Below are 23,059 nucleotides of genomic sequence, written 5' to 3' on the forward strand. Positions count from 1 at the left end.
ACTACGTAAAAAAAAATGAATAACTAGAGGCCACAAAGCATACTACTCTAAACTTCATTCTGAATACTCAATCAACCCTAGAAAGTTCTGGAACACTATCTCCTCCATCCACCACACAGAAAACATAGATAACCTCTGCCCCAGTCCCAGCCTTACTGATCTTGAAACAGCCAATCTATTGAACTCCTTCTTTGTGGATTGTATAGCTAAATTATCCTCCTCCTTTCCTCACTTCCCCCCCAATCTGAACCCTGCCTGCCCCCCACCCCTTTGATCGCATACCTCCTTCCTACCCTTTCAACCTTAAACCCATCCCCACAAGTAGAATAAAAAACTACTTCTCCAACTTAAACCTTACCGCAACACACTGGATAACCTGCCATCATACTTCCCCAAAATATCTGCTGAAAGTATTGCCTTTCCCATTTCCACCTTAATCAACAGATCCATCAAAGCATCCTATGTCCCTTCTATCTGGTAACATACATACATACATCATCCCACTCCATAAGGGTAAAAACACTGACAACACCAATTTCAGGCCTATTGCCATCCTTTCCCCACTCTCCAAAATCCTGGAGAAATGTATTCATTCCTAACTGATGCCATACCTAATACATAATAACCTTCTCACCCCCACTCAACATGGCTTCCACCCTGGCCGTAGTAACACGACTGTTTCTTGAGACCATTAACCTAGGAAGTGAATCTGGGAAATCTATATCTACCCTGTTCCTAGACCTATCGAAATTGTCCTTGACATTGTCTCATGCCCCTTACTCATATGTCAACTCTCCTCTCTCAACCTCTCACCTTCCACCATAGTCTGGTTCACTAGCTATCTCTCCGAATGACAACAAGCCATACAATAGAAATCCTCAACCTCTCTCTTCCTACACGTACACACTGGTGTGCTCCAAGGTTCTGTCCTTGACTCTTTCCTCTTCAACATATTTATCAATAACTATCACCACACCATCTGTACTAATCCAGTATTCAGATGATTCAGTTATCATCTGCTCAGCAAACTTCCCCTCTGACCTACTTCTAAAAGCCCAATCATCTTTCTCCAAAGCTGAAACCTGGATGCAGTACAATCACCTGGCCCTAAACTAAAATAAAACTAAGCTGATGATCTTTTCCCCTTCTAGAAACTCCTCTATCGACAAAAACTCCTTCTCTGTACTCAGCCAGAATAAAATCCCCATTGAAATTGTATCAAGCACTAAATTCCTCTGTGTCATCTTTGATGAACATCTAAAACATCTAAAATTCGACACCCATATCCAATCTATCATCAAAAAAACACATCAAAAACTTGTACTCCTGTACAGAAACTACCGCTACCTTACCTCCACCACCAGAAAAACCCTATCCTCCACCTACCTTCTCCCCTCTTTCTTGTATGGTGCTTCTCTGCTAACCAACCTCCAGCTTGACCTACAATCCAAACTGGAATCCTGCTACAATAAAATAAGCAAATTTTCCACCAATTCCAAAAACTCATCCCACCATTGCCACTCTCTTCTCACTCTGCAATGGCTCAAGCTACCTAATCACCTGAACTTCCTTCGAGTCACCACTGCCCACAAGCTTATCTTCAAGCCTTCCAGCTGCCCCTGTCTCTCTATCTCTACTGCCTTAGCAACTTACATTCTTAACCAGTCACTCAGATCAGAAAACCAAAACCTCGTTCAAATCTACAAACCCTCGTGACCCCCAGGCTGCCTTCTGCTATCATACTCCATATCCAAACTATGGAACTCCATCCCTTCACAATATTCCAAACCACACCAACTTCAAATCTCTCTTGTTCTCCTACCTTTCTTCTAAATGGGCATGCCCATGCCACTCTCCAACATAACCACCCCTCTAGCTACTCTCAGGTCCATACCCTGCTACTTTGCATATCATTACTTTGTCTATTATTGCACCCCATTAAACCAACATTGCACTATATTCTGTTTCACCTTGTTTAACTTTGTTAGATCATCTTGCACCAGAAAATATATCTATATAAACAAAATTGACAACAATCACCTACTATTATTTGTATATCTTTGAATGAGTATTATTCCATATTTTTTTGAATGACTGTATTATACCTCATATGCATTTTTACTGTATTCTCAGCCTGTTGTAAATTGAATGCATTTCTTTAAGTATGTTTGTAAACTGACTGTATTACTTTATATATATTACTTTAGGTATGTTTGTAATTGTCTTTGGAGCTTTTCTCCCCAGGCCTCCACTGAAATTGGCTCTTCATACCCACTGGAATTCCTTGGTCATCAAACTGAAATAAATAAATAATTTCAAGTATTTGAACAGACTTTTCCTCTTTATTGGATTATTCAATCCATTAATATTAATAGATAATGCATTTAAAATCAGACATTTATATAAGAGAGAAAAACACAGGTATAATGAAATCACATTTATGTACAGAACTTATATACTTTACATATAACAATATGAAATCTTCAGCTATGGGGAAAACTTTTGAAAATTAAAAATTGCTTAATGATATAACCCTAAAACTTTCTCCTAAGGAATAATGTATTCATAATTTGTTGAAAAACATGAGCAATCTACCTCTCAAACTATCCATTAGACTAACAAAGCTTGGCTCATGCTTCTGATTCATATTAATGTGTCTCAAATTTTTAGTATGCATCATCTTAAAAAAGCCTGTTAGGCCAACTTAACTCTTGAAGCCACGATAACCTTTGCAAATATTAAGAAAACTCCCATATACACAATGGTGGTTGACGCCCATAAAGCATTTGTTAGAGTGAATATCACTTTGTTACTTCAACTCTTAGCTTATTTTGGGTTCCCTAGCAAATTTATACAAATAATTAAAATACTGTATAAAAATGGGACAAGACAAGCATGTCCTTTATCCCCCTTCTTATTCAATATGTGCCTCAAACTGCTGTTCCTGTAAATTAAACAGAAAGTATATCATAACCCACCATCTCTCTTTAAATCTAAAATCTTTTACACAGCTTTCGCAAATTATTTAAACATTTACTTTACCACTCCCAGCACTGACATACCCAAACTATTAAAAGCAATTGACTATTTCTCAGGTATATCTAATTATAAACTTAACTTAAAAAAAAAACCCAAACTATTATCGTTAATCCCATTTTTAGACACAATTAAAATAAAAGACTCAACCAAATATCTTAGGATTATGTTTTTCCAAAACAAAAAAGATGTTTATCAAAATAATATTCTGAATAAATGGAATATGATAATGCTAGACTGTAACAGATGGAACAATCTCAAAATACCATTCCTATCCAAGGTCTCAATAATCAAAATTAATATTCTTCCCAGAGTTATTTATACATTTATAACCCCACATGTGGTGATATATAACAAATTATTTAAACAAATACACACGTTTCTGGCCATGTTCATTTAGGAGCCTAAAAAAACAAGAATTTCATACCAAAAACTATCTCTACCAAAACTAAAAGGGGGATTAAATTTACCAGATTTTAAACTATACTATACCATTATCAATAGTAGCAGAATTTGTCCCTTCAATCAACAAATGGACTCCCATTTTGCTGAAAATATATCATAGCTATATCAAATCTCTAGAAATTAATCCTAGAGATCTTCCTTTTCTAACCAAAAAAGATATAACAGCTTATAAGATCATTGACCTTATAAAACACTTCATTATCGTACTTCAAACGTTGTTCATTTCCCTTGATCTTGGGCCAGCAATGGACATATTTCAACCAATCTATAATAGCCCAAACCTAAAAATTAATAACTCAATGATAAATCTCAACAACTACCCTTTATTAAAAGACTTGAGATTTCTAGCTCTCTACCCTTACTACAACTATACAATTGCAGACCTGAGATCTCAACTTAATTTACCAAAATTGTACACAATTATATTGAGACAAATTAGAGAATTTAGAACACCAAATTAAACAAGGTGAATATAAACAATTGTGAAACTCTATGGAACACAATGCTGTCCGGAAAAAAAATATATCCAGCACATACAAATGAATAGCTGAGTCAAATTTCAAGATAATATACTTATTTCTAACTATTGGTTTAAAAGTAACTCATCAATAACTGAGAAACAATTAAACCAAGCTTTGAAATGAACACGCAAAGATTTACCATTGAAAAAGTTAACTTACACACAACTCATGATCAACAACAATGCACATCTTACTCCCTCAGTACTACACAAATTTAAATCTTCTAATTCACCAAACTGTCCATATTGTAGATCACAGGAAGCAGATCTAACTCATATGTTTTAAAGCTGCAAATATTTAAACAATGGAACTCATTAAAAATCCAACTATAAAAGCAAGGCTATGAAAAAGCAACTCTTATATGGGAATACACACTACTTCAAATTCCTCCCCCAGGAATACCCCATAAGCAAGCAACCATAAATATCACATTATTCCTATTAATGAAACTATACATAGCATCCAAAAGGGGGGACATAATGAATATCATTTGGGCCAAATTCAAAAAGATGGCGATCAAACACATGCTAGTTCATAAATGGGTAATTGATGCAAAAAATAACAGTGTTAAGAAACTAAAAATATGGGAACAGATATTTAACATACAGCTAGCTTAATCCACCCACATTATTATAAAGACACAGGCATTTATGCGCAAAGATATACTTCAACACACATTTCGATATGCAATGACAAGATTTCTCCATAACAGGATAAGCTCGATAAATGGGGGTAATAAAATAGTTGATGGCACTTTTGTACAGCTATAAATATGTATGTTTCATGGTGATGTTTAGATACTGTTCATCGTTAAATCTGTACCCAGTGTATTAGTACTTTGTTGTTGTTGTTCGGTCTTTGTTCTGCACATTGAAAAATTCAAAATAAAAGATTTTTTGGGGGAAAAAAGCCTGTTAGCGAGTAAATATAAGAAAGGTTAACCAGGTGTTTAGAATCTTTATTATAAGTTGAACAAACTCTGTATCTCTACAGTCATCTTTCCCTATACCTTACATTATCTCCCTGGTCTACTATAGAGACAGTTGTTATTTTCATATTTATTCATTTATAGGTCAGATGGTTTCATATTTTTTTCTTTTTTATTTACTACATGTAAAGTTTTTCATAGGATCATAAGTTCATAAATTAGTACCAGGCTAATTGTCCTTGTGGGCTATTCCAAGCCCAGCCAATTGCCCCATGTGAGAATCAAATGCTGGACCTTGTGCCTATAAAGTGAATACCTTAACAACTATACCAGCCTCCCACCCTTGTAGACATATTTATATTGCTTAACTATATACATATTTACTTATTCTGATCTCTTTCAATTTATTTTATTACTATATTCCTAGGTTTTATATTTTAACTATAATCCTAGAGAAAAGTGTCATATAATGAAACATTTATATTTACCCTTTTATATTTGATACTCTTTAATCTAGTACTACTGTTAAAATTTAAGGAAAAATAGGACTGATTTTATGTCTAATAGTATCTGAACAAACATCTGATAAAGCTTTCCTTTTAAGAGTCAAACTTTTAATAACAAATTGTTCTGAAATATTAAGTTTTGTTATCACTAAAGAGAGACAATAACAGAGAAACACCATCACATTTTTTATGAGACATGTCATTCTATAGCCTAGTATATAAATTATCCTTCTGGTATACTGCAAGAATTCAGAACTATTTAACAACTGACAGTGGTTTAGAATGCAGTTCACTGTCTTTTGCTTATTATCTAACTTGTATTCAATGGCATCTTAGCATATGATTCAAATATTATCATTACTTACTTTTAGACAGGAAGAAGTGAAAAGGACAATTCTTAGAATTTTAGAACTCCCATAACATCACAAAAGTGCTCACAATTCTAATTAAGCTGCTTCAAGCTGTTCCTCTTGACAACGGCTTACAAATGAACAGTTTATCAGCTACAATTCACACAAAAACATTCACAAGTGAATCCAAGCCACCTCTGCTTTATATATCAATCTCTTAAACCTTTCCAAACCACTAAAAAAAACAAAAAAAATTTCAAAGTATGTTAACCACTAAAAAGCTATTTATTTCAAGAAATAACATTTAATGATTCGGTAAGTAGTATTTGTATGAGATGTTTATTATAAAGCAGACTGACATTTTTAAAGGAGACATAGCATATAAACTTGCATTAAAAGAGTGACAGTTATGTGTGATCCAGGTTTAACTTGTAAAAGTGTGAATGTTACTCTAATTAATTGATAACTTTCCAATAATAACTTTTCCATATGTAAGAAACTATATTTTTATCCTTTGTTTATAACATAGCATAACATTCCTGTGCGCTATTGCATGTCATATATACTATCAGTAGTAAGCATTCAGGACTGTACTGACAGTTAGAATGCAGTTCACTGTCTTTTGCTTATTATCTAACTTGCATTCTTTGATATCTTAGCATATGATTCAAAACATTATGATTATTTACTTTTAAACAGGAATAAGTAATTGGGACAGTTCTTAGAATTTTAGAACTCTCACAGCATCCCAAAAGTTCTCATGATTCTAAGTTGTTTCAAGCTGGTTTTCATGATAAGGGCTTAAAATATTAACCAGTTAATTCTCAAACAAACTGGTATGGCATGTGAGAGATGTATGTACACAATGTCAATGCAGGCAAAGCTCTCACATAAAAGCACTCCTAATGTCAACAAGGTTGTCAGTAGTACACACACTGTACCCCTGTAACACAATTTAAAGCAAATATATAAAAACAAATATGCTAAGGCACAAAAATGTAACCTTCTTAAATCCCAACAACCTCTTAGATGAAGTACACATAACAAAGACCCGCAGCAACACCCACATCAACACATATTGCCGCATCTCGTGAAGCCTCTACTTCTAAGCTCATTATTCAAGGCACCACAAAATACATTCTAGTCATTGAAGACTCCATTGTGAGACACACTGATATCCCTCTCACCAGGCAGGGTAAGAGGAAAGTCACGATCAGTTGCTTAACAGGGGGTAGGATCCATCACAAAATGCATGCACTCATGTCATTGGACCACAAATACCAGTATAACTCAGTCATAGTCCATGTCGGTATAAATGACTTGACACATGCTTCCCTAGACTACATAAAGAGAGACATCATGCAGCTCTCAGAACGTGTCCCAGGCTGGGATGAGCCTAGTAATGAGCATCATTTTACCTTCTTCAAGGATGATACCACAATATGAACAAAGGATGACTGACTTTAATAACTGGCTTAGTTTCTGGTGTCATTCTAAGAGGGTACAATATCTGTCAGCATGGATGGAGATGGCTAACACACCACACTTTTGACAAGAATGGCCTGTACCTCTCCCCTCTAGGTTTTTGATTATTAGCTAAAACATTGCCCTCCCCCATAGCGCCTTTTTTAGGCAATGCCAAACTGAAAGTACTTCCAACATAGCAAATCAAAATGAAGAAAATCTAAAGGTGCTACTGCTCAGTACTAGGAGTCTAAACAAAAAACTCCACTCCCTTGAAGCTCTCTTCATCCTAGAGAATGCTGACATCTGTGTGGTCACTCAGACATGGTTTAAAGCTGTGGAGAGCATACCAACACTGCAAGATTATAGTGCCTTCCACACATTTAGACCAGCTACTACACAGACAGGGACTAAAGGTGGAGGTGTCTCACGTTACATCAGTAATAAATATACCTAAAGGCTGGTCAAACAGGACAATATCCTTGTGCTTTTACACATTCAAATCACCATAGGGAAAATCCAATACCACTTGCTTGTAAGTTATAGGTCCCCCTCTCAGACCCAGGAAATAGTGACCACAGAGACATCAGCATTCTCTAGTGTGATGACAGCTTCTAGGAGTGGAGTTTTTTTTAGACTACTATTTTGCATAAGTCTTCTATGCAAAATTCCCAGTAATTCCTCACACATGGACCCATCTGACAGGGCTGCTACATTCACCTCTGACTTCTACCAGCACCTGAGAAGCTGCACAGAAAAGATAGTACAAATTCATCCTTAACCTAATGATAATGTCATGAATAAGCCTGTCTCGTGGAACTCAAGAATTAATGAACTGTACAACAAAAGAATAAAATAAAAGTTGCAAATAATCCCTATCTCCCTACCTCAAGACTATACTGAAAAATGCCAGCAAGGCACTTAAAAACACTATTAAAATGTAAAACAGAGTATGCACTTAGTTTCCAAAGCTTTATTAGGAAACTCAAATCTTCCTTTAGTTGTGTCAGCAATTAAGGAATAATGTCCAACAATTCACTGAGCTCAACCATAATAATATCAGCTGTGATATAAATAGGACTGCTAGACAGACAGGTATGTTGTCTTGAACAGGCTCCCCATCCATGTGGAGCAGAGTTCCTCCCTAACCCAATCCCATTTCAAGTGTACCTTGGACAATTGGATGGGGAATAGGAAACCCTTCCCTAGTTTGGCACCTATGTCTCTAATGGACACAGGCAGCCTGTAATGGTTCATCTCCTGGGCACCTGCTTGTAAATGTTTCATCTCCTAAACCCCTGCTTACACTTATCAATGGTACCAGAGCTTGTCAGAGATTTGGAATGCATGGCTAGGCTTAAAAATGCCCTGCTGACCATTAGACTAGTACAAACTGATTAACCTCTGAACCTATTCTGACCCCAAGGATGTAGCTAATACATTAACCAATGAATTTAGTGCCAACTTTATCCCTCCTGCCCACATTATTGTTCACACTCTCGCTAAGAACTTGTTTTCCCTTGAAATTACTTTTGAACAACTATTAGAATCCCTGCCAAAGGCTAAAAATAATACTTCCATGGGATTGGACAATACTTCAGGCCACATTTTTATTAGTGCCAAGTATGCATTGACTGAGCCTCTACTTAAACTGTTCAACCTCAGCCTCTCTTTAGGGTTTGTTCCTGATGACTGATGAACAGCCACCATGACTCCACTCCACGAGTGTGGCCCTTCTACAGACCCGGGAAATTATATAGTCATCAGCCTTGCCAGTTTTATATGCAAAGCCATGGAACATATCATAGCAGAACTCATTTTTTTCAGACAAAGGCAACTTAACTGATCTTCTTTAAAAAGGTTACAGTGGCTGTGGACAGTGGTCATTCTATGCACATTTCTTATCTGGTCATAGCTAAGGCTTTTGACAATATCCATCCCTGCTGGTATTACTGAAAACTTAGACAAGCTTAATGTATATCCCCACATCATCTGACATATTACAAATTGGCAAGCCAGTAGGTCCCAGTTTGTAAAAATTGCTGGTTCCCTTTTTGAATGTAAAAGTGAAGTGTCACAGGGTTCAGTTTTAGGCCATCTCCTGTCTGATGTTTTGTAATCGCCCAAGCTAATATCTTAGCGTGTGGTTGAAAATGTTTGCTGATGACTGAAAATTGGGCACTGTTATTCACTCATCCACTGATGCAAAACAGCTCCATCAAGGGCTGCAGTATGCACATACATGATATGTCAAAAATGGTCTCAAAATAAATGAAAAAAACTACAGCATAGTAGAATTGGGTAGAAAAATTTATCCCAACTCAAATGTTATACATGGTACTCCTCTTCAGAGAGATCTGGTCATAAAACACTTAAGTACTTATGTGTAAAACTGTCTGTCATTCAGTCCTCATATTTCCACCATAGTCAGGAAATCTTATATCTGGCCCAGCTGATTTCTGGGGGAATATCGTCAAGATCCAAAGAAGTTAACCTACCACTGTACTCAATCAGCCCCATCATAGAATACAATGTTCCTTTAGTATGTACAAATACAGGTAAATCACTCAACTGAAAAGGCCCCAAAGATTTCTAAACAAGAAAATTAAAGGTCTTAAATCTTTCAACTGCCATGACAGATTAGCATGTCTCTCCTTATACTCAGTAGCCTTCAGGTTGCTATGAAATTACCTGTGTCTTGCCTTTTGAGCTATGAACGACCCAGTCCTATTTGACCTCCTGTTACTTTACAAAGCCAGCGGCTCTACAAACAATTGCACTGAGTACCTAAATCTATACTAACAAATAAAAATAATGTACTGGAAAGGTAGGTCCCTAACTCAATGTATCCCTAGCCTATGGAATAAGTTACCTTTACAGGTCAAACAAAATACTATTTTAACTTCCTTTAAGGCTGTCCTTACTAATGGATGGGTAGACACAAATTTACAGCAGGGTTATCATATACAGCCCTCCTGAATTTGGGAGGTGAGCATTTTTAAAGTGCATGAAAGGGTTTGTTTACAGGTATGTTAAGTCATCTTATTGTGCCAGGATCATTGGTCTAGACTAGTAGGTTCCCATTTTCAAGTAATCAGAATGTTTTCTCTTGGATATTGGGCAGCTGACTTAATCCAGCTTAGAAGTATTTTATATCAAGAACCAGAAAATGAAGCTTTGACAATGGCACAGTATATAGTTCTGTTTTTTCCATGTTTCTTCAGTTATTGCTTCATACACCCTGGATAACTTTAATGGTCCATATTTAAGTGATTACTATGGTAACATGTTAAACAGATGAAAGCAGCATAGATTCAGTTATGGAGGGAAACATTTGATGCACGTGGGAAGCTTCTTTGCAAAAGACTTAAGAAATGGAAATTGCTAGCAGAGTTAATTTTTATTTTCAAGTGACAAGCTTTGGTAATGCAAGTTGGACCAGTAGTGCGTTGTGCTATGGGACTGGGAATCTTTCCAAACTCAGATGAAAAATGCTCTTAGTCGGAACACTTTTTTTTCTATGAAAAATTTTACCTAGCATCTTAGACGCCAGAAATTATCAGTTGTAAGGCTACCAATTATACATGTCTGACAAGAGTTTGTGCTTGTGAACATGTTCAACTATGTTTCATGTATTTATGAAAGCATTCTAGACAATCCATGGATGTTTTTCAAATTGTACCTTTTGGAAACATGATTATTCTTCAATTGCAAAAACTTTTGATTTAAAAATGTATTTGCTAAATGGTAAAATGGCATACATTTTTATCTAATTATGTAATGTTGCTTTGGTCATATGTATTTTGGAAGGTGTGTACAGCATGATGTCATTTGGCATAGTATAATAAGACTTGAAATCTTTAATGTGCATATGTTTACATCTATTTCTTTTTGTACTTATTTGCAAACCAAATGATTTTAGTAGTATCACTTATGTATAAAATACTCTGCACCAGGGCTAGCCACTCGGAGCTGTAAGCCTTAGTACTACATGATTGAAAGTGCTGAAGTGACATTCTGGCCTCATGTGCAAAAATGGGAAAACGGAGTTGTGGATGGATGGATGGACAGACATATATAAAATACTAACTCGTTTTGTGTGGGAGAAGGCATGATGCGCATGATGACTGGTTAAAAGTCTGCTCTCTTGTGTGGTAGAAGGAAGGAAGGAAGTTGAAATTGAAGAAGTTGCAGATTCTGAAGTCAATCTGAATACAGCCAAGATGGTCATACCAATTTGGGGATAAGTAATGATATGACATACAAGAAGGAATGAATGTTCCAGAACTGTGGTATTAATAAATAATTCTGAAATTATGATATTAGATGTTAAAATAAAATAAAACTCGGGAAGAATAATAGTAATGGCACGCAGAATAAGGGAAACATTGTCAGTAGGTACTATGTGTTCACATGTAAAAAAAAAAAGATGCAACTCTTTGTAAAGTTAAACAACTATATTTTACCACAATAAGGTCATAACTGTACTAGGTGATTTCAGTTGTGATACAGGAGCAAGCAAGAAAGAAATTAGAAATGATGTTAAGAAATGTAAAACAAGTTATAAATTATACACAGATAAAGCTAATAAAGAGGGGTATACACACAAAAGAAGGACAACCTATAACAAAAAATCACTCTTCTGTATCCCAATAATTTGAAAGGAAATATGGCATACTATCAACCAGTATGTTTCTTATTATGCAAGGTTATGGGTGTTATTAAAGTGGGAAATGATAAAAAACTTTAGAGGGCTATGTAATAAACTAAAGATTTTGATGAAGCAAAGACAAACATTGCTTCTGGAATGTGAGCATATACATTTCTTATAATTCTAGGACACTATGACAAATACAATATAAACAGGACAATTAGACTGCATTAAATATGTTTGCAGGAAATAGAAGTATTAGAAAGAAGCAGGGATAATAAGCAATCAGGAAAATAATGGAAATGGTAGATTAAGCAAACAAACAGAAAACAGTCAAATGAGAACTAAGAGAAATAGATGCAGGTATAAGAAAAATATTACATAAAACAACAAGAAAAAAATGGACATAGCTATAAAGTAGGAAGAACGGATAAGATTCTATGGTATGCTGCAATAAGATACAAGTTTCAGAAGAAAATGGAAAATTTCTTATTCTTAAAGGCATTTAATGAATGCTAAGATTAAGGTTTAAGAGATAAAGCAATATGTTTGGGAGAAGAAATATTTTGTGGGAAAAATGGAAAAATATAAGTTGCAAAACTGGAGACCATTTTTTTTATGCAGTGTGAACAGTAAGGTTGTTATGGCCTTTTTATAAAAAAAAAGCTTTGAGAAGGAATCAATGGGTTAAAGAAAAAATGTAAACGCAATACTCGTGATCTGAAAAGAAATTGTCAATAGTATAAATAAATAAACATGATAAAATGAAGTCATTTGATAATGTGGTTCATGAACAGCTTTTGGAGATATTATAGCCATGCAGGATCAGTAAAAAAATATATGATTTCTTAAAGGAATTATGGAAACACATGGCAGAAATTTTTAATTAATGGGTAATTATGTAAGAAAATAAAAATGAATAAAGGTGTGAGGCATAGATGCCTGATAAGTTTGATGTTGAGTAATCTATTTATTAATGCAGTTAGTGTAAATATGAATAAAATGTGGGAGAAGCAAGAGTCAGAGATAAAGAGAAGGTAGAAATCCTATTTGTATTAAGTTATGCTGATATGATTATAGTAATAAAAATAATGTATGATTAAAGAAAGTTATGGAGTCCATAGAAAAATATTTAAAGTAAGCAGGCATACATTTTTGTAAAGAAAACAAGAAAAGGGTAGTGTGATATTGCACAGTAATGGGGACTGTAATACATAACAGAGTTCAGTTATGGACTTTGTGGTGGAGGGCATGAAAGACATTAAGAGATTAACAGCTTAGTGGAAGATATTTAAACTGACATTCAGAAAAAAAGGTATATTTAATCTACTCAGCTGTATTAGGAAAGTGAGCATACGTTGGTGTAGTGGACATCATCTACCCCAGGGAACTACTACATTGATAATACATCCCTAAGAGTTGACCCACTTGCTTGGTATTTGGGAACTTATGTGGAAAGTGACCTAATATTTTACCAACATGTTTCCATTGTTGTAAGAAAGTCATTCTATACTGCACAGCTTATAAACAAAGGGATTGTGTCTAGATTTTGGGATGTCCCTCATTAGGTCAGTTATTGAATATACTGACCCTTTGGTATGCATCTGTCCAGACACATAACACAACAGCTGGAATGCCCAGAGAGACACCTTACTGAAAGGATACAAGCCCTAAAAACATGTCCTATATGATCTCAAAACTATCTCACTATACTTGGCATCCTAAAGACTCCTAAGAGGTTTCCTGTGTTTGGCATGAAAGGCATCCTCTGACACAATACTGATGGATTTACTGCACATCAGCAAGTCAAATGGCGTCAGAAATACTCAGTCTAGGGATCTAAACCTTTCCTGCAACATCAATAGAATGGTTTGGAGGGGAATGGATATCTTTGCAGAGGATACAGCTGGTCTAGAACAGACTCCTCATTTACATAAAACAAAGTTCATCTCTGTTCAGTTCAACCGTAACTTGGATCTATGGATGGCACATAGAAACTTTACCCCAGGACTGCTCCCTATTCTACTAATGGATACAGAGATATCCTAAATTTAATTTAATTAACATTTTTTGACCAGGAAAGTCTTAATAGGACATTGCCTATTTTCAGGCCCTAGTAAAATGACTGCAGACACATGTATTTGAAATGTGGGTGGAAACCAGTGTACCCAGAGGAAACCCACAGGAACACAGGGAGGACATCCAGACTGGCACCCCAGCTGAGAATCAAACCAGAGAACCTCTTGCTGTGAGATAACTTTAACTGCTGCACCACTGCCTTGCCCAAATGCTTTGTCCCATCCATGGTCCCCTCAAATTATCTATGGTATGATCCCAGCTATTCTCATTAGGGGGTAATATATAATCAACCAAGGGATGGGTAAGGCCAATCTCTAATCAAATGGGATAGGTTAATTTGAACACAAAAAGGGAAATTGGCTAGGCTTAAAATGCTAGCTTAGCACTTAACTATGAACTTATTCACAAAGGCCTGTGCTCTTCCTGTTCAGTCACTGCCACTATGCAATTGTTGCTGTCATTCTATAGTTCCTGAGATGAAGAATAGGCAGAGAACATATAATCATTACTTCCTTAAAGGATACACTGACTGTTCCATAAATGTGTTGCCTCCACACTGCATTTTATTGGCACTTTGACTCCATGATTCATCTTTTTTTCCTCAAAAAATAGCTTATTTCTAAGAAACTATGCAAAAAGAAAAGGGCCACACATACTGCAAGGTCCACTTTCTGAGTTTAGTATCCTGGATAAATGACATAAAGTATCAGTGTAGTAGCTGCCTTCAGTTTGTTGAATTTTATAATGGTGTCTGCTGAAGCTGGACTGGTGAATGTGTGGTGAAAACAGGCAGACAGCCATTATCTCAGGATAAGTAGTAACAGAAACAGAAGTAGAAGGCATACGAAGAAAAGCTATTTTTGTTTCTTTACCAAACATTAGTACAATTCATTATGGATTCCTTCACTAGGTCCTTACACAATCAGATTGTTTTTACAGTGAACCTTAACTCCCTTTACACGTACTGACCTTAACCTTTCAGTCACAGTCAGGGAACATGTCACAGCTGACATAAAGGTTACTTAAATGGTGGCTGCAGCTAGTACACAAAGCTCATTAAAATTTATAATTTATCTTGCAAATGAATCTTATTAACTAAATACCAGCTTTAGTGCATTCAGTTGTTATTTATTCTAACAATTAATAACAACTTTATGCTTTAAAGCTGGTATGATAACTGAATACCAGCTTCAATGCATAAAGTTGTTATTAATTTGTACAATAATTAATTTTTCCACCATATCCATATAATCATTTATTTTATAATACTGATATATGCAGCTAATTGTGAGTTGCCTGTGCAGTCCTAGAGTCTTTTCACCGTATCTATTAACAGAACAGGCTTTAGTCCAGTAAAATGCAAAAATTCATTACAATGCAAATAAGCAAACAAACATTCCCTTTCTTCTCTTAATCCAATTTTGATAAAGAGTGTTATCAACTTCCAAAAGAATCAGAGCAGAATCAAGTTGCCATCATAAGCAACTGAGCAGCATATCCTAAAATGAAAATGATTCTCTAAAGAATAGTAACTGTTACGATAAGCTGTTTACTTTTATCCAGATTGCAGGACCTAGCCATCTGGACCAGTATCAGCCATGGTGTGAATCAAAATGACAGAACATAAGCAACCATGAAATAGAACTTACATGCCAACAGTAATACAGTGCCTCACTTGAGCACATAATGCAACAAATACAGAGCTCAAAATATTAAACATAGAATGAAATAAATACAAATATCAGCATAATTTGCATAGCTGCCACTGTTAGCTGCTTATCTGAATATGTAAGCAAAGAATTTGAATGATACCAGGTGCAGAAAACTTTCTCCTTAATGTGTGATTTTAAGCCAGTCTTGAAATTAAGTACGGTAGTCAAGGCCTGTATAAAGTAAGGAAGGCAGTTTCAAAGACGAAACCAAGTGCACAGATAACATTTTCTCTAGTGTTAGGCTTACTACAATAGATAAAAAGATTAACAGATGATAAAATAAAAGTATATGACTGGGATACATAACAAAGTTCCATTAAGTAATAATTTATGCATTGTTTATGTCAAATACTTTGCATGGTATTGAAACCGACAATAGGCAGTATGTCAATCAGGAGGGAAGTACTGATTCTAGCAGGAATGTAAAACAGATGGTTATAGGATGATAACAGATGAATGAGGGTGAGATTTTCAAACATGGTGTATACTACGCATGATTAGTTTGTTGGAATAAACAAGTAAAATATCTATGTGAAATTCATAAACAATCATTAAACAATATATACTGACTCATATATTACTGTGCACCACCAGCAATGCTGATGTGAAGTACAACTGAAATGTTATACTAAAACACGAATAAAAGTTAATGTTACAGTCACAGACCACCACAAGAAACACATTATGAATCTTCATATATGGTGACCTTCACAGACCCACACAGGTAACATGATGTACAACTTCACACATGGTGACCATCACAGACCATACACGTAACATGATATAAGCTTCACACACATGGTGACTTTGATAGACCCACACAGGTACCACAGTACACAGCTTCATACATGGTGACCTTCACTGAGACACACAGGTACTACGATATACAGCTTCACACATGGTGACACTGCATACTGAAATCCCTGAAGTCATTGCAAGAGAATGTTCCACACAGCCAAAACGCATATGGTATATAAATTAAGTTGTTTGTGCTGTCACCAATAAATTTGTTCACAAAATGTTCCATACAGCCAAAATACCATACATTTGTTCACAAAATCAAAACATATGTACTTGTATGATGGAGTATATTTATTTATATATATATATATATATATATATATATTTAACATTTGTTGACCAGGAAAGTCCGACTAGGTTCCACAGATCCTGTTTTCAGCGGAGGCCCAGGGGGAAATGCTCCGGAAGCATGTCTTTAGAATGTGGGAGGAAATTGGAGTACCCGGAGGAAACCCACGCGAATGCAGGGAGAACATGCAAACTCCACACAAAAGGCACCCCAGCCGAGAATCGAACCAGAGAACCTCTTGCTGTGAGGCGACAGCATTAACCACTGCACCACTGCGCTGTATTCTAGAGCACAGTGTAGAGAGCAATTTAAAACTTAGTACCATTGTATTTTTATTGTCCATAGAATCAGCCCACTGGCTTTCCTTCCTACATCAAAATGACCAATTCATTTCTTCATCAGCGCAAGAGGCCTCTACCCCATTCTTTTCCCTGCAGAGGTAAGAGCTGGGTTTTAGGGAATGGGCTACTCTGTGGATACTATGACCTGTCCTACACCCAGCTCTGTACCAGCCTTACAAGCACTGCTATACAAGCCTTATAAGATGCATGTTCACTTTCATGCATGTGCAAGCTCCTACACATGCAGCACACTACTTGCAATGTAGGCACACTAGGTTCTTCATGCTTGCAACGATAAACCTGTGTCCTTGCAAATATCAAAAATAAAGTGAGCTAAGCTTCCTGCCTCCCACCAGGATAGATGAGTCAGCATCAGCTACTGGCTTCCACCTACCTTACACAGTCACTCTAGCTTCCATGCTGTGCTGTCAGCCAAATATTGGTTGTGCATGTAGTTCAGTGCAATGCTTTTACATACACTAAAATGTCCTTCATTTTTGACAGTGTCTGAATGCACAGCACACATTTGCTTCTGTTCCTTTTGACAGTACAAATGGTACAGCAAGTAGGTTGTACCTTTCAGTAAAGTTACATACTTTTTATTCCTTAGAAGATTTTAATTTATGCACAGTCTGTTATTTATTACCTTTACAGGTGTCATTTCAAAATATTTATGAGCTGTAATGATGAATGGTCAAGTTCCAACTTGACAAGTACCAAATGCATTGCCTTCAACAATGGCATCTCAATCCAATGAAAAAATAAATAATTAAATAAAAGTAAGTATTTTTGCATGGCGGCAAGAACCCCTGTACCCATGGAGGAGACAAGCCCCCCCCCCCATGCTGCTAGACATGTATGCTAATGCAATAGCTGCTCAAACTCAAAACAAAAGAAATATTCACAAATAAAGGAATCATTTCAAGTGCTCAGTTAAAAACTGCAGTGCAGTGATTTCCTATGCAAAGCAACAATCAATAGGTCGAACATCAAGGAGTTCACACTGACTAGATGTAACCTCATCTGCCTAACTCTTGATTAGAAGCAGGGTGGCCTGTTTGTGAACTGTTTCTGACTTCTGGAGTTGGTTCTTTGTTATTTCTACTTTGAACACATGTCTTGACCTGAGACAGTAAGATCTATGGGTACCACACTTATTCAGCATGCATTGAATTCGGTGCAGCCAAATTAAAGATATTTCTCCACTGTCTTGTGCACAAGGGACCAACCTAACATGGTGCCCTGTCTGCAAATATCAAAAATGTGGTGTCGTCAGTTAATCATGTATCACATAATCTGTCGAGCATGGTGCATCTGTGAGATCTTGCTTTGATATTGGAAAGATTTTTTTTTTTTTTTATGTGACATTGCTGGCCAAACCGAGCAAAAAAGCCCATTTTCATTTGAAACCTGAGGAGAAAAGCTCCATGTAGATTATGCAAAAATATAGAATATAATATGTACAAGATCAAAAACATGATAAAACAAAAAATCTGAGTTATACAGAGTATAATAACAAATTAATTTTTCACAAAGCAAAATAGCAATCAAAATCGTAATAACAATGGCAATACCAATAGAGTTTAGAAAGAGTAAGCAGAGATACAATATGTAAAATGTTACATGTTTGAGAAACTAAAGCAAACATATAGTTATGCATGGAGTAAGTATATATATATATATATTATTTTGAATACAAAGAGTAAAAACAAAATGAAAATGATATAGTTGTTAACCAAAGCCCTCCTTAGAGAGTATACACCTATTTAGTCATTAAGCCAGAACCTTGTGCAAGAGTTAATTTGAGGTGGTTGGGAAAAGGAGGTAGAGGAATGGGGATTAAGGGTTCAAGTGGGGGCATGACAAGTACAGACCCAAGAGTTATCTAGATAGTTTTTTAGTTCTTTTTTGAAAGAATTGGTGTGAGTAATCTTTCTTATGTTGGATGGGAGTTTGTTCCAGTTTTAAGATACTGAATATTTATAAAGTAATTTTCCAGTAACCTTATTGGGTTTGTATATTTGGAGAATATGTTGGTCGGTGGTTCGGAGAGGGCGTGTGGGTGTATAATAAGATACGAGATTGGTTGCAGAGGAGCAGGCATTGAGTTTGTTGAGTAGAAAGTGAGTTGTATGAAGCTGAAGTTGGTGGGGGAATTTGAGCCACTGTAGGCGATTCCTAGCCAGGCAGTGATGAGAGGTATGTGGTAGGTTTGCAGCAAATTTAGCAATTTTATGGTATGCTTGTTCCAGCTCAGTGGTTAATGAGGATTGAGGGTTGATGAGGGATGGAGCAGCATATAGTAGACTTGGGAGTAAATAAGCCTGGGCCAGGGATACTCTAGATTGTTTTGTTAGGTATTTACAATTTCAAAATATGAGTCCAAGTTTCTGGTTGTTTTTTTTATAGACTGTTGGACATGGAGGTCAAGTTTTAGCTCATCATCTATTATCATACTGAGTAGCTTAGTGTGAGGGTCAACATTTATGGTGGTGTTATTTAAGGAAGAGATGGAGAAGGTGGGTTTGAGGTGAGAGAGGGAATGTGGAAGAAAGAGTAAGAGTTTAGTATTTTTAGGATTAAGAATAAGCTGTTTTTCAGTGAGCCATGTTTCAACAGAGATAAATGAGTTTTGGATAAAAGTGTGAAGTTGAGAGATACTTTCAGAAGAAGGGATGAGAGCTGAATCATCTGCATAATGTATAAGAGAGGAGTGAGGGCTGGAGGTATACAGATAGTTGGTGAAAATATTGAAAAGAAGGGTTCCCAGGATGGAGCCCTGAGGAATGCCTGTATGAATGGGGAAGAAAAAGGAGCAGGAGGAGTGCCATCTTACTGACTGCATTCTGTTTGAGATGTAACGAGAGAACCATTCAAGGGCAGAGGCTGAGAGATTAAGGTTGGTAAGCTTGGTTAGGAGTTTAGAGTGGGAGACATTGTCAAATGCTTCTGAAAGGTCCAGGAAGAGACATGATACAAGTTTATTGTTATGCCGAGCATCAGCTATAGTGTTAGTGAAAGATAGAAGAGCAGTTGAAGTACTATGATTTGGTAAGACTCCATGTTGGGTAGGTGTCAGATGGCTTTCTTGGATGAGGTATTTGAGAAGTTGGGTATGTGTGCATTTTGTTAGGATTTTATAGAGGGGGCGAGTATAGCTGTGGGCCTGTAGTTGGATGGGTTTGGTGGAATTACCTCCTTTGTGGAGTGGTATGACATAAGATGTTTTCAAATGTCAGGTACAGTGGCTTCCCTAATAGATCTATTGACATGTATTGAGACTGGGTAGGCTAAGGCATTGGCTGCAACTTTGCGAAAGAGGCGGGTAGTTTGTCAGCTGAGGGGGAACATGGTTAGAGTTTTTGGAGAAGGGATTTTATGTATGAGGTGGGTGCGGCATTAAAGGAGAAGTGGATTGGGTCAGAAGGCATTTGTGGAGGGATAGTGGGATTAGAGTTGTGGCTAGAATTGGTGAGTTTTTGAATAGTATCAGTGAAGTAATGGTTAAGGAGGGTGATGGTGTCCTGTGCTGACTGGACTGGGAGAGTGAGAATTTTCGGGGTGGAGGATAGAGTTAATAGCTCTCCAGAAAGTTTTGGGATTAGTGTGATGGGTTGTCTGGGCCTTAAAGCAGAATTTTATCTTATCATTGAGGATTTGTTTTTTTTTTGTGTAATTTCTGAGTTGTTTGTAGTATTGGAGGTGGGTGGGGGATTTTGTTATTTCTGAATCTTGCCCTGAACCTGAAAAACTTATTTAGTAAGCTTTAAACAAGGGTTGTACTACCTAATGAGGAAGAAGAGACAACAGGAATTTTGATTTATACTGTCCTGTGTTTATCCAACCTGTAAACCTTGTATGATTTTACAAAGACATGATGAGTTGGCGGGCCATGCATCCAAAGAAACCAAAAAAAAAAATGCTCATTGTGAACTCATTAGCTGTAGGTAGAAAATGAAGGAATGAATTTTTATCATTTGAAACAATCTATCTTCTGTTATCCAGCTGTGCATGAATCTGAATAGACATTTTAGGACTGTTGTCAAAAGTGTGACAGCTTTACGTACAAGCTCTTCATCTCCAAAAAACAAACTGCGGCTTCAAAGGAAGCATAGTGTGTATAACACATATATGGTTGGCACAGTGGCACAGCCAGTAGCATTTTACCCTCACAACAAAAGGTTCTCTGGTTCAATTCTCAGCTGGGGTGCCTTCTGTGAAGAGTCTGTCTGTTCCCCCACCTTACATCCGAATGTGTTTTCTCGAGGAACTCTAGTTTCCATGCCCCTCCTAAGACATGCAATGGGAGTATTGATGGCTTTAACTTGTCCCTTGAAGTGTGTGCTATGGAATAAAGGATTGGCAATCCACTTCTGTTCCCTTCTTGCCTAGAAACTCTTTTGAAGGCAGTGGCTTTTCATGGCATTATTATAGGAGTCAGATGCGACTCATAAAGGTGGATGGTGGACACCTCTGCACACACCAACATAGAAGGATTGTAACCCCCATACACTATACATGATAATTCTAAGATCTCTGTTCATCAGATTAGGAAGGATATGCCACAATACTAGAATGTTGGACTTAGTGTATGATGGATATACAGTATTTGCATTTACAATCTTATTGTTTTCTGGATTGCAGGTATGGCTCGTGATAAATATGGCCACTCTTATTACTGAATTATTGTAATGTGTATTAATAAGACCAGTAAGAGTAGCTTTAAATAAGTACCACTATGACTGAAATGGAGAGCATGCAGTGCACCTACACTTTTCTCAATTAGTAGCTAATACCTTATTCCACATCTGTTTCACATCTAGCAAAGTCTTCTTAAAATATTCAGATAGTAAGTATGATATAAATGAACATAAATAAAATACTCGTATAGCAACATTTTAATTTTTAAACAAAGTAAAAACTTACATATTTGGTTTCTCGCCCAGCAAGTCCTGGTAAAGTCCTTGCCATCTGTGAAATTTCAAGAACAAACACAATAAACTTTAAAATTAGGAATTATTTATGTAAAAGTCATAAATGTTATGAAAAACATAAATTTGAATTTTAAACCATTAGTGCTGCATTATTTGTTTTGTATTTGTTGCTTATATTATGTAAATATGTGGTTGATTTTGGTAGTATGTTTATCTCTCTGCCAAAATTCTGCATAAACATTTTACCTCAAACCATAGTTATTTCTTAAAGTGGAAATTAAATTAAAACATAAATAACTAAGGAAAATAGCATGTGAAATTTCTGTGAGGTTTAGCATTTGGCCATTCATTGCAAAGTCTCCGTAACTTACATGAAAATGTTTGCTTTTGCAAACCCAGTTCCCATAGCTTCCATAAAATGCAAAAAACAAGAATACAGTAACAAACATGGAAGACATACCTTCACAGACATTATTCTATACACTGTATAAGCTGCAACTGCAACTTAATAAGCATTTTACTTTATTAAACTCATCACAAAGGAATGTGTCTGCCAGTATCACTTCAAATTGTTTTCTGTCATCGATTCAGTTGAAGATAGCTGTATGCTTTCACATCCCTTTCCATGAAAAAGCATATACACATCACCTGGAATTTCTTGCTCTTTATTTTCAAGTTGTATTGCTCATGGTTGCATGTTTTCTGGCAAATAAATCTAGATCTCTCATAATTCCTTTACTTATGGTAATATAGTGCTGCATTGCTCCATCTTTTCAGTAGATTTTTTAAGTTCCTTTAATTTAATTAAGCTCATTAAAGAGCTGAAAATGACATCAACATACTACATACTGCAATGAAACATCTCCCTAATGCTGTAGTGGAAAAAGTCTCGTGTCTTGGCTCCCTTCTCTTTGACTCACCTCTCTTACTACTTGTACCACATCCAAACTCTACCATCTCTATGACAGTTTCTCCTGACTTC

At 36.3% G+C, this 23,059-nt stretch overlaps 1 protein-coding gene across 12 annotated transcripts in view; it reads right to left on the minus strand.

Annotated features, from left to right (window-relative positions):
- Positions 1 to 23,059, minus strand: part of LOC122795548 (muscular LMNA interacting protein) — a 2,709,240-nt gene that overhangs the window by 897,474 nt on the left and 1,788,707 nt on the right. For all 12 annotated transcript variants that reach the window (XM_044063771.1, XM_044063763.1, XM_044063765.1 and 9 more), the window contains one exon: positions 22,070 to 22,114. In XM_044063771.1, coding sequence (XP_043919706.1) covers positions 22,070 to 22,114 — 45 coding nt within the window. The remainder of the gene's footprint in view (positions 1 to 22,069; positions 22,115 to 23,059) is intronic.

Source organism: Protopterus annectens, chromosome 2.part2 (genome assembly GCF_019279795.1).
Source record: "Protopterus annectens isolate FY-2018-M chromosome 2.part2, PAN1.0, whole genome shotgun sequence".
Classification (NCBI taxonomy): domain Eukaryota; kingdom Metazoa; phylum Chordata; order Ceratodontiformes; family Protopteridae; genus Protopterus; species Protopterus annectens.